The sequence below is a fragment of the Crassostrea angulata genome, chromosome 7, assembly GCF_025612915.1.
Source record: "Crassostrea angulata isolate pt1a10 chromosome 7, ASM2561291v2, whole genome shotgun sequence".
Taxonomy (NCBI): Eukaryota; Metazoa; Mollusca; class Bivalvia; order Ostreida; family Ostreidae; genus Magallana; species Magallana angulata.
In genome coordinates, this window is record NC_069117.1 from 57,269,769 (window position 1) to 57,283,259 (window position 13,491).

At 34.9% G+C, this 13,491-nt stretch overlaps 1 protein-coding gene across 2 annotated transcripts; it reads right to left on the reverse strand.

Annotated features, from left to right (window-relative positions):
- Positions 1–275: 275 nt before the first annotated feature.
- On the reverse strand, positions 276–12,346 carry LOC128155870 (WD repeat-containing protein 86-like). 2 transcript variants are annotated; one of them, XM_052817747.1, is made up of 4 exons: positions 11,169–12,346; positions 4,982–5,117; positions 3,458–3,561; positions 276–2,387 (listed from the first exon to the last, which is right to left on the reverse strand). In XM_052817747.1, the coding sequence occupies exons 1-4, from the start codon at positions 11,949–11,951 to the stop codon at positions 2,199–2,201; spliced, it is 1,212 nt and encodes a 403-aa protein (XP_052673707.1). In that variant the 5' UTR covers positions 11,952–12,346; the 3' UTR covers positions 276–2,198. The 2 variants fall into 2 exon arrangements, with proteins under 2 accessions (XP_052673707.1, XP_052673705.1); XM_052817745.1 differs by lacking the exon at positions 3,458–3,561 and adding an exon at positions 3,881–3,984 and having other exon boundaries at positions 11,169–12,321.
- Between the last annotated feature and the right edge of the window lie 1,145 nt (positions 12,347–13,491).

The following is a 13,491-nucleotide window of genomic DNA, read 5'->3' on the forward strand; positions in this document are numbered from 1 at the left end:
CCAAACCGGGTTTTCTTTGGTGTGAACAGTATCCATAATCCATTTGTCAACCCTGAATTATGAACACTACCTTCATGCAATACATGTATGCACACCTCTAATATACGTACAATTATTCTGCAAAACAACAACTTCCTATCTTGAAAACTGTAGAAGGCGTTATCTATACAATAAGGGTATCCTTTTGGCAGCTGCCAGCACGCCCGCAATTTTCACCATTTTAAAAACCGGATTTTTCCTTTGGAACACCTGGTTTAAAAACAACAAGTCTTAAGTTCTTACTTAACATTTATTTATCACAAAATAGAGGATAACAAGGGAAAATTAATAAATAATGGCTCCTCAAAATCTAGCTTAATATCACAGTCTAATTAGCAGTATGAATTTACAAGAGGGACAACAAGTACATTTGTAGTTATTACGACATCCAGAGACCAGCATCTTGCTCGAACTTGAACTGAATCGTGTGCAAATCATCAGTTCTGTATGACATATCAAGAGTTTTCCAGATTTCCCAGCGCAGCAAAAGTGCGGCGACACTGCAAATACGTATGGTGCAGGTAATGATTTGGACCTAGATTTACTACAAAGAGGCTGGGTGGCAAACAATTTCATCTTCTTCAAATTAAATATGCTTCATCAATCACAATTGACAACTCTGCACGATTAAATTCACTTCTATTCTGTTAATTTGATGATATTGTTTTCCAAATCACACATATACAAATATAGTGAACAGTTACCAAATTCTTATTTTGTCCGGAGGTAGAAAAATACTATAAAATGACTACAGCCATCTAGCCTCCTTAACATGAACAATCTGATTGAAAATATATATATATATATTGCACATTAAGTATACATTTGGTAAAACTACCCACTGAAATTAGAATTCAGAACATGAAATAAAAATAGCTACGTCATCTAATAAATATAGAGACAGCAGGTTTGCCGTTCGTGATATGTTTATACACAAATACAATACATGTAACAAAGAAAACTGCTGTACACTTTGCCTCTTATAAATGGTCGAATGATACCAGCTAGGTTTAGCTGCATCAATGTGTTTTTCTATCGAAGCAAAACATTCCCTTTTTCCCATGCAGGTGTCTTACGAACAAGAATTTACTGCTCTTCATATTTCTTCATGGACAGTAGTCAATGACTCCCTGCCCCTTCGTATATCAATAATTTTACTCGATGACTAAAACATTACGGCTTTAGAGTGGACTACCTAAAGCCAGAAAATAATATGTTTGGACACCGATTGATCATCACACTATTTGAAAACCGAGGTAATTGCTTTTGCCAAGAAGGGAGCGAATTGTCTTACTTAAATAGAAATACACGCATATTTGGACGGTTAAATTGATATGCTTAATGTTATAAATATTTTATAATCATATACAGTCATGATAGATAAACAAGGAAAAATGCATTCTGTACCAGAAAACAGCGATAAAATATATATTTTTGTGCATACATACACATAAAAAAATCAAGGAGATGCACAGAAAACCAAAGGAGATATAACTCAGACCAATTCATCCACATTGGACGGAAATGATAAAAGTGTTCAACAGAACAGATAACCATAAATAACCCATGCAATAACGCTACAACCACGTCCAGATATCGGGCTTCTTGTCCAATAAATACACAAGTTTTGTACGGGTAACGCTGAATCAGTAGAATGTAACCCAGAATAACTGATGGAAAAAGAAATCCATACACATTGTTCATAATTGATGAGATTCACGTGAACTGTTTGCCTGGCTTAGCTCACCACGTGCTACAACAACCAAAAACGGAATAACAAATCATCAAGACGAGGATAAAACACGATTGTCATTTTTATACCTATATACAGGTAAAATAACCCAGTGCCTCGAAACGGCCCAGTCTCATTAAAACGGTGATTCAAGATAAAGGGAGACAAATGCGTCAAATCTATCATCGATACAAGGGGCGTCACATGGGCATCTCCCCGGCCCTCAATCAACGAGACTGTCCAAAAAATGAAGCTTATATATAGAAAAATACATGTACATGTTTGAAATGAATAATAATGTATGAGTCAGAAAAAGATTCTACAATATGTTTTTTTTTCCAATCAGGAGACCGTTTGGTGTTGGACTGTGTATGCAGTCGTGGCATCAATACTATAGTCCGCCATTGACGAGCTTGACCTCGCTACCTCAGTCTATCATGATCTTGTTGTCGATGCCGTTTTGATTGCTGTCCACTTTCTGCTGTTTGTTGTCCTTGTCCTTCTTCTCCTCTTTCTTCTCCTCCTTTCCAAAAGTGGTGTCGTCCTTGATTCCCGTAGAGTCCCAAACTTTCAGGAACCCGTCATAGGACCCAGTGAACAGCTTTCCTCCAACGACCTACACGGGCAAACAACAAAATAAGACTTTACTCATTGCTCCCGGCCATTATAAGTTAATGTATTTCTTAACTGCAGTGATAATTGTACTTACATATATACTTTAACTTTTAAGATTTTCGTAAAACATGTTGCTATTGTTTGGCATTATATTAAAGTTGTGTTGATAACAGATCTAATTAAGGTCTTACAGTTTTAATTTTTATCAAATTTGAATGAACATGTCATCTTGGGAATACACTCAACTCCAGTTCAGAATCGATACTATTCACTTATTCATTATTTTGAAGAATTTCGAAATTAACTGTTGACATTATCTGCACTTAAACCAATAAATCAATATTTTATAACCCAAGAGAAATAAGAATTTCCATAATGCATCGCGTGATATAAAAGTTATTTCATTTGACAATTAAATATGTAAGAGTATCATAATAATTGGCTTCTGAAATTCATAAAATACAAACTAATCTGAATATTCTCGAAGTTGGAGTTGGACATATACCAATTAGACAGATCGTTTCATTATATTTACAAATTTTAAATGTTTTTACTACAACATCAACACTCTATGTGCAGTCTGCTCACAACACTCATGCAGAAAGTACAACATTGCAATGACTAGTATTTTGAGAGGTGCAATTAGAAACAAAGAGAATGAAGAGGGCTGGCCGTGGCCATTTTAAAATCGTTCTGCGATAGATGAAGAGCTATATATAAAGATAAAGGAAAATATTCAAATTTCAGATCTAAAATATTTGTATTTTTTCTTTACTACCATATAGTATACGGCAAAAATCATCATGTTCTATCAGATTTTTAAGGCAGAACTGAGGGGTAATTTCTTAACCATCCAGCCTCCTTAAGTGCAATTCTATTTCTCTTTGTGCATTAAACAACAATGCAGACACCTCTGATTTAGGGCAATCTGTGTTTTCAGCAAGCTTGCAACACAGCATGAAAAAACCACAAGCCATATCCCATCATGCATCAGACAATTGCATTTTCCGGCATGCGTTAGACATTCACAATTTTACCCAGCATGCGTTTCGTAACATAAGCAGTTGTTACCTCAAGGGCGGTAACTGCAAAGTCGTGACCGACAAAAACTTTTTTCACGTCGCCCGACTTGGCATCGTAGCTTCTTATCGAACAATCCCCAGAACCCGTGTACACTTCAACAGGTTAGAAAAGATGCAATCAAATGTACAGAAAGTCAGTCAAGTATCTAGCACACCAAATGTATCTTGCTAAATTTAAATATTACATTATAAACCAACCAATCGAATACATGTGTACAGTCATACATTTTTTAAATTTTGAATTCCTCAGACGCATTGCAAAATTGTCAGCAAGATATATTTTGAATGCGACTACAAGAAGTTGAATATGACAGACAAGAGGTCTAAAGTAAAGCCGTAGACATCTATATAAAAGCTTAATTGTAAATCTCTAAGATTAAAAAAAAACTGTGAAAGACACCCGCTGACGGACCTGTAATGACGTCACTGTGTTATTATGACCTTTGAACTCTCGTTTCAAAGTTCCAGATTTTGCATCAAAAACCCTTGCACATGCATCCCCGCATGCGGTGTAAACTGAAATAAATGAGCAGCTTTCATCTTAATCCCTAATTCACAATCCTGCAGTCCCTAATTACAGTGATAAATCGTACAGTTCATGTAAATGTATTAATATGTTTAGCTGTGTATTTGATAGAGTGATTTTAAAAAGCGTTTTATTAGTTTCCGCTAAATGTCAAGCATGTGTTTATTTGAAAAGTTACACTTAAAAATACGCTTATTTAAATTTTCTTTTGAAAAATCTACCACCGCCATAATATCTACACGCTTAATATATTACGTTTACAATATTCAATTTTGATAATGTTAAAGCAATATGAGCTGCAAATTTCATGATGAAATTTTTTTTTAACAAAAATGTTATTTTTCACTAAAATGACAAAAATATCATGGTTTTTTAATTTCTTTTTGCCAAATTTTTGTGAAAAGGACCGTTAAAGAGCCTTAATTGGAGCGAAATTGAATTACTGTCATCCTGTACAAAAATTGATTTGCTATATGTTCCTCAGAAGAGATATCTTTCCTCTGACAAAAATCAATGATTTTTTCCAACCTTATTTATCATAAAAGTTTAAGTTACATGCAGACTTAGCATACCAGCAGGTTTTTACAGCAAAATAAAATTCTAAAAAATACAGCTCATATTGCTTTAATAAATGAACCCATATGCTAGTAATTATATAACTGAGTAGACTTTCAAGATACAAACTCATTGAATTCTTCCAAACAAATAGATGTTGTTGTTATTTTCTAAATAGCGATAAAATTTAGCGTTGTTGATTTTTACAGCCAAAATAAATTGTGTAAAGCAGAGAATACGGTGTTCAGTATTAGAATTTTACTTCATGTACAAATAAATTTATTAGACTGTTTTTGATCTTCCTTATACTCTTTGAGATGTGTTGTATCAAAAACAATAAACATATCAGATGACTTTAGAACTATTTTACATAATTCAAAAGATTTCAATGCGAATAATAACAAATAGTCTATGATTTGGATTGTTACATACCTAGCCCGTCCTTGACTTTCACCACACTAACAGTGTGCTTGTGACCTTTGAATACCCTGGTGCAGTCACCAAATTCTGTAACCCATGCGCGCGCAGTATGGTCCGAACTTCCGGTGTACATGATTTTATTAACGATCTAGAAAAAATAAACCATGCAAATGCATTACAGATGTAGCAAACACTAAATTTATTATCAAATAGTTAAAAACTAACTAAAACGTCATCTAGTTTATTCTTGTTAAAAGAAAAATGCTCATATATGCTCATACCAAAGCTATGTGGCAACGCACTCTGAAAAAATTACGCACAGCATAGACAATGCTCTTTTTTGAATGGATAGGGAAAAAAATAAAAATCCATGATAAGCTATTTAGGCTAAATTAATTGATTTAGAAATCAGTAGGTTTATTTTAAAATTTGATTTAGATAACATTGTACGTTTGTAAAATATGCGATTCATTACAATTTGTTTCTATGATTTAACTTTTTTTTTGGTTGCAAAACACTTTCTATCATAGACAACTAAAATTGCTGCCAACATATACAGTGTGTTCCCGATGTAGTTTTCGAAGAGCGTTAATTTTAGGACCAAGTCAACGCACTTTGAAAAAAAAATATTTCTTTTTCAAAGTGCGTTGATTTGGTCCCAAATTGAACGCACTTTGAAACAATTTTTCAAAGTGCGTAATTTTTTCAAAGCGCGTTGCCACAATGCATGCTACCTAGGACCCCTGTATAGAATTTTGGGTTTTTATTTAGAATCAATTATGCGAACAACTTGAATATAGACAAACTCATAAATATATTGTACCATGTCCGTAAAAGGATCCAAGAAGGTTAAATTATTTTGAATCCAATGTCAGCTGAAAAAATTAGCACAGTCAAGGCCACGCTAGGTACAGTGAGGAAACTAATTATTTTTCCCGAGGAAAGATCTCGGGAATATTCATGACATCTAATAAACAGGATTGATATCTTGGGAAATAAAAATGTACCGACTCCACAGCCCGATAAAATAAATAAGTTATGTTTGTTTAATTGAGAACAATGACTTAGGGGCTGGATGATACAGCAAATCTAGTCACTGAGGATTTGTGTGAAATCCTTGCTCTAGCATCCATATTCATGATGAGCAAATAAAAAGTACAAAAAGATTACAGTCTATGTCGATGAAGACATCGAGTTATCAAGGACAGTGTTTTAAATATAATCCGAAAATACTATATGCATGTAACTGACAAAGAAACGGTTCTTTTTGAAGCTAAAATTAAGAAATAAAGATATATGTCATCTGCATGCTTTATTGTCAAAGATCATAATGATGCCTTAATTGCAAACAATAATACGAGGCAAGGGACTATTTCCTTATAAAACTAATCTGTTTGTTATAAGGTTCTTTAGTAAATTAGTTTGTTTTGCAAGAGGTGATTATTATCGCATAAATTTCGTTAAATGAATCAAAAGGATCTTGCAATAACAGATAAAAACATTGTGACATTTGTATGCAAAGTAACAAATGTATCAATGTTTAAGTCGGTGTTTATGTGAATAATAAACATTTATCAAACCAGTCAGCAAGTACAAGGAATCTGCTACTTGTGTGTTTTCGCCGAAACGACGAAAATCATTTCCAACAGTTTACAAAAATTTACTTATAACACTAAAAAAAATCATATCTTTAAAGTAAATTTCAACTTTTTCCTAAACTATACATTAATTTGTCAATTTAAAGCCTATAAACTTTTATTGCACATTAAAAGTTGCAAATAAACTTTAAACATACGATGAAGAGCCTTCAAATTGCTTATTAGAGAACTACAGAATCTAGGATAAAGGGTAATCTTGGATGAGAACACGCAGATGGAGGTTTGGTTCCATGTATAGTTTTCATGGCCAGTCTATCTTTCAGACAAGAGCAGCCTTTCTTCATGTTTCATTTTAAGTTTCGAGACAGGGACAAAGAAAAAGGTTACCCTTTTATAAGAAAATGCTAAATTGGTAAGAACGAGTGGGCAGGTTCGGTGTGAAGGACTTTGATCGATATGTTACGATGCACTCAGTGGCTTAAGCAATTTGGAGTAAAAAAAACATGCGAAAGATTGGGAATGGTACCACTACATGCATTTGAAAAAGCTCAAAATATTACAAATATTTAATTTATCCAGAAGTTATTTGATATTGGTATAGGTATTTATTTGTACAATGGTTCAATGTCTTTAAAAAATTACTGTCATTTATTCAGAAAGTATTGGGCTGGATCACGTGATTGGTCCTTGATTATTATATGCTATTTTAGGAATTCTAACAATATGAATGTCCAGTTTTTACATGTACCGTGTATAATGTATATTGTTCATGCGTTAAAAGTTGTACTGGAAGACGTCTGCACCAACCGAATGTGCCAGACACCGTTACTATTTCAACGGTATAAATCGGAAAGAATGCTTCAGTATGGTGAAGCAGTAGCAAAATGTCACATACAGGCTACCATTTTTTAAACTTCTCTGTGTTCTTTCTAAAAATGTTGTGCAAACATCGATATTGATGATGATTAATGTTTTTGTTTTTAGAGTCATTGCTCGTGTTTCCCGATTTATCATTTCCATTGGAATATTGGATTTGCAATTACAAGAAATATATGGAATGTCGGCTTTATGTACAAGATCGGACACAGTCGAATCCGGACACACGTCAGACGGCGGTCCTATGTTTGAGAGACGGAGACTTGCCGTGTATTGAAAATAAGAACAAAAGGTCTCAGAGAAAAGCTTGCTTGCCATTAGAGTGACAGCCGATCGATGGATTATAATTGAGATATCATCGATCCCTTCGTCACACCTTGGTTTTGGGTAGAGTAGAAACACTGGTACGGCACAATAAAATGTCGCTAATGCTTATCGATACAGAGGCTATGCTTTGTCCGCTTTAATGATTATCGACTGTTCTCCCATCCAATATTTACAGAAATAGACCCATACGTATGTTTTGTTTTATGTTGGTTGGACGAGGGAGTTAATCCGTCGCAGACATTTGTCGTAGGAATACTCATTTGCATCACAATATTAACACACCCAGCTGATTACATATACATTTATATTTTGACAATACTTTTTTTTAATCTCCGATCAATTTAAAGTTTCTTAAATTACTTCCTCTATGGATTATAACTATCCATCGTGATGAACTATTAACTATCCATCGGGATGAACTATTAACTATCCATCGTGATGAACTACTAATCCAGGTAGGGTTGATTTTGGTTAATTGGCGGCATCATACTCGATCATCATCTGTATGATGGAATGGCAAACATACAGAATACCCCTAGCTGATTAAGTATGTCATAGGAAAGAACCAAGCTCATCCTTTCTTCATCAGATTCAGCAATTTAAATTTGAAAAAAAAATTTAACACATACCTGTCAAATACCAAAACTTTTTGGAATTTTCAATTGAGAGTAAAATGCTTTTGTCCTGAAGTTTTGTTTTTAATCGTGTAAAACATTTGTAAAAGGTGAGGATGTGCTGATTGCACGATGTCTATTTTTTTTTTATAACACTATCCTCTAAAGATTAAAATATCAAATGTGATATTGACAGGTGATAAGGCAGACATTAAACCAAAAAGGTACACATATGTTGAGCATTATATAATGATAATCCCTTCTAAGAGAAGCATACAAAGATAACAATCTAACATTTATATATTATGTATGAAATATAGTCTCGTATAAAAAATATTATCTTATAACTTATCAAAACAATTTTTCAACAAATCGAAAGCACCATTTCCAAAATCTGATAATTAAACGATTTACAACTGAATATAATCCTACTAATCTCTTGATTAAAGACATGCAGCATTTTGATTTTCGTTTTCTCATAAAAAGAATTGTGGTCCATGTTTCACGCGTTTCACAGATTATGACGTCACATACTACTTATAAGTTCTCTGACTTCTCTCATATTGAATCACGGACATGGCGTCGTTCAATGATGTGTCCAAGGTTTGCCAGTCAGCAAGTTTGCTGGCAGCGTTTGTTACCTGGAGCAAGGTTGGGCTCGCTTTGATCAATTATTTATCTCCTAGTAGATACTGAATACACGAAGAACAGTCTTTACACTTTCATTTGTTTCTATGTATAATTTCAAGTGAATACAATGTTCCTCAAACCGTAAAACCAGAAAATACAACGATACGTTGAATGAAAATGAATTAAACATTTACTGCCTTTTTGAAGACTGTAGCAAACAATGAATAATTTCAAGTGAATGCTATGTTCCTCAAACTGTAAACCAGAAATTACAACGATACGCCGAATGATATGAATTAAACATACACTACCTTTTAAAGACTGTAGCCAAATAATGAATAATACAAAGTTGAAAAGGTTATTCTTGTAAAATATATGATTATTAATAGTGATATTCATCTTTGTGTTACAGAGATAAGAGAGTTAAACGCATAAAAAACTGTTTAGTCATAATAATTGCTAAATTAATACTGATATTTAGAAATTATGTAAAAAATAAAATGCTGATGAACATGAATATTTCAAAGGAAAATCCTGAAAGAATCAGGAAACTTTTTATGTATTGTTCTTTGTATTCATCGTGGACTTGCTGTAAAGATTTCTTTTAAAGGGTTTACTTGATAACTTAATCCACAATCTAAGCATTTTGCCATCCTATTAAAAATTGGGTGGGGGGGGGGGGGTGGCCGGTTTGGGTAGGAGTCAGGTACAATTACTGTTAATATAGATGAAGGAGTGATTTCTTTCTGTAATGATATGTAACGAAATCTACTCCTTTCAATCAATCAATTATCGTCTTATGATTCTTACGCAATCAAAGGTCACACAATGATTCCAAGAAAATACGAAAATACGGGAATTCAGCCATGTTGCTTACCGAATTTATTCCAGGTTCTTTATCATAGTTTGGGTATTTCTATATTGACTAGTGCTTTAGATGATTCTTTTGTTTCGAAGTCATATGGTAGAGGTAACTTGACAAACATTATGGGGATAACCATCCGAGGATCAAAGATACTAAACACATTTACAATCTACTTGTAAAAAGACATGTTAAAGGTAAAAACTGAGTATTAGTTAATTGGACAGCTAGTTAGGAGGTACGGGACACCTAATCATTGTGACGTTCTTGAGTTCAAAATGAACAACAAAATTAGTTCGAAACCCGTTAGGGTTTTTATCATTTTTACCTTTCTAATGTTTTTTAAAATGCATATTGTGGTGAGATACTGTTCAAATTGAATATTTTGAAATAATAATCTTATTTTGAGGATGATGCGAGTTTTACACATTTTAAATATCTCAATGTGTCACACACCACATTAAAGTTGAGTAGTGTAGGTAACGATGTTGTTTCATGGTGTAAGATTCAATTCTCTACAGGCATTCCTGAAATAACTCGGTCGCACAACCTATTGTCGCGCACACTCATATTTTCTCTCTTGGGGAGTATCCTATTGCAGTACGTCATAGAGGATATACGTTAATATTTTTAATATTTAAAGAAGAGGTAAGTGACATTTTGAGGATAGAGGAATCTGCTAGAACAATCGCCTTGTGCCATTATTATTAATCAAATCGCAAAGCGTTTCAAATCCATTGTACTAGAAACAGTGAATAAATTCAGATTACATCCAAACACAGTGTTTTGGCTTGGAAAGCTTCAGGAAATAAAAGAGCTTTGCAGATTGCAGTTTATCCAATACATGGGTTATCGTGTACGTGAAATACTGGAATACGGATCGAAATGCTTCTAAAAGTATATAACAAATTAAAGTTCAACTCTAATAACATAAAAAGTTGAACACACTTCATAGACCAGTAGATCGAGAGAATTATTTTAAACTTACAACCTATCCAACGCATTCGAAGAATCAAATTAACGATTTTCAACTAATATTGATAAATGACAGGAATGATACCTGTTAATTACATAATTACAGTAAAACACGCTTATAACGAAGTCCCATGGACAGCCAATTTAACTTCTTTATAAGCGTAATTCGTTATATCCGTGAAGTTTACAACATGAAATGGAGACTTGGGGAATGAAATTCACTTCGCTGTAAGCGTCAATTCATTATAAGCGTGTTCGCTATAACCGTGTTTTACTGTACATCCATCTTATTCCCATTTCCTGTTGTGAGTACCCACCTGCATACAGATGACAGAACCGGTGTGACCCGAGAAAACCTTCAGCTGCTCCCCCCGAAGAAGGTTCCAACTTCTAACCGTGGTGTCCGTACTTCCGGTGAACAAGATTCTCCCGAGGGCATCAGTGGCCATACACGTGATCGCCCCGGTATGACCCACATTGTTTCCGTCCCGGTCCTTTCCTTTAAACACCTTCAGACACTGCCCTGTTTCGAAATTCCAGGATCTGGCGGTACAGTCCGCGGATCCGGTAATTAGAATGTCCTTACTTCCGTCCGGGTCCATGTCATCGTCCATTTCGTCATCGTCAGCCGGAATGAATATCAGGGGGTACACACCTCGCTTGTGTCCCCTGAACACACGCAAGCACTCGCCGTTGTCAAAGTCCCAGCACCTTGCCGTCCGGTCGTAGGAACTCGTGAATATGAAGTCCCCCGTACAGATCATACGGTAAATGACGGACGTGTGGCCGCGACAAACCAGCACGCATTCCAGAGTACTCACATCCCATTTTCGAAGTGTTTTATCAGCACTTCCGGTCAGCACGTAGCAATCCTCGATCAGTATACATGTGATGTAGTCCTCGTGGCCCCTCAGAGTCCCTATACACTCACACTGGCTGGTTTTGGTACACCAGAGCCGTAAAGATTTGTCTTCGCTTCCTGTAGCCAGCACTGAGCCATCTTCACTTAGCGCCATACAATTAATACCCTTCTCATGAGCTTCTATACTCTCTAGCAGAGTGTCCTTCTGGTCCGCTTTCTTAGAACCACAGCCTCCCATGTTGATTCCTTGAATCAACACTACTTCAAAAACCACTTGATATTGTGTTATCTGTAAGTCAACTAAAACTAAGATGAATCGACATTTTGTCACCTCTTTATGATGGTCCTTCTCAAGATTTATAATCAAACACGTCCGATTTCGAAACGGGGTATCTTGTTCTGTTCGGAAAATCCCTGTGTGGAGAGCGCGCAATACAGCCGCGAGATGCAGAGCTCTACTTCAGCAGCGTGTGTCCCAGGACCGTGCGATCGAATATGTTGGCAGAATAGCGAGGAATTCAAATAATAGGTTGTTAGATTCTGGATCGATAGTTCCAATTAATTATTCATTTTCTGCAATTGCTTTTAAGGGTGTAATCAATAGTTGTCAAATTTCTTTATAATCTCAACACAAATATGTACTATAGTTTGCTGCACGGTTTGTACATACAAATATTAACCATGTTCACCAATTGTTCGATTGGTTATGGCTGGACTTGGATTTGACGTTTTACATGTATTGATTCAAAAAAAAAAATCTGAGTCGGTCATGTTTAGTTGGGTTTTGAGAACCGGAGACGTAGAAACGTTTTGTCTTTCAGGTTTTGGGGGTATCAGTAAGCTGTATCAGCATCTCGAAATGGCGGAACCCGACACGAACACAAGATCGATGGAGACTTCATTTCTGATATAAACGATAGATCATTTAAGTGAAATCGATAAAATTTGAATATTTGTATGGTGGCAACGAGAAGAGTTGTAGCGATGACAAACACAGTCCAGAGGTGATCTATTCACTGGAAATGTATGCATCAATTAGAACAGGCACTGGGAATCGATCTCTAAATGAGTGAATTGAATAGATTATAAGAAGGCATATTCATTACACAGAAACAAATGGTAAATATCTCGTTACGGACCCGCGAGAAAGCAAGAATTCTATGGGCTTTAAAGGATTAACATTCCCACAATGAACTGTTCTCAGTTATAAAAGATTTTTGTTGGAAACAAGCTTTAGGTACAAAAAAAACCAAGCGGCCTTTATTTCGGTTCCCATAAATACCAAACGCGTTGCATATTGTGAATTTTATTGATAATTATTTTTTATTAACATCACCTCGTAAGGATTTGTGATTTTTTGTATTCATTTGACATTACTCATACAGAGAGAAAACTGTAATAACTAGACGTCTATAATTAAAAGTTATGAAACCAGACCACACGGGTTTACTGTTGATGACCAGCTATCAAATCGAACACTCCTTCTCAAACTTGACAATGCTAACACTGATACATGTGTTTAGCAGCCTCTGATAATACAGTGTCGACTAATGATCATAAGTTGCATTTGTTGTCAGACCTCTGACGTTAATGGTGTAATTTTTTCGTTAAAGAACTACCCAATCGTTAACTTATGATATAATTATCAAAATTATATCATTAAGAGTCAAGAATGCACGTCAAATAATGGTATAAGAAAACACTGAAAAATAAGTACATCGTTGACCTGTAATGATATCATAATATTTATTGCATTAGATGATGAACTTCGACCGATA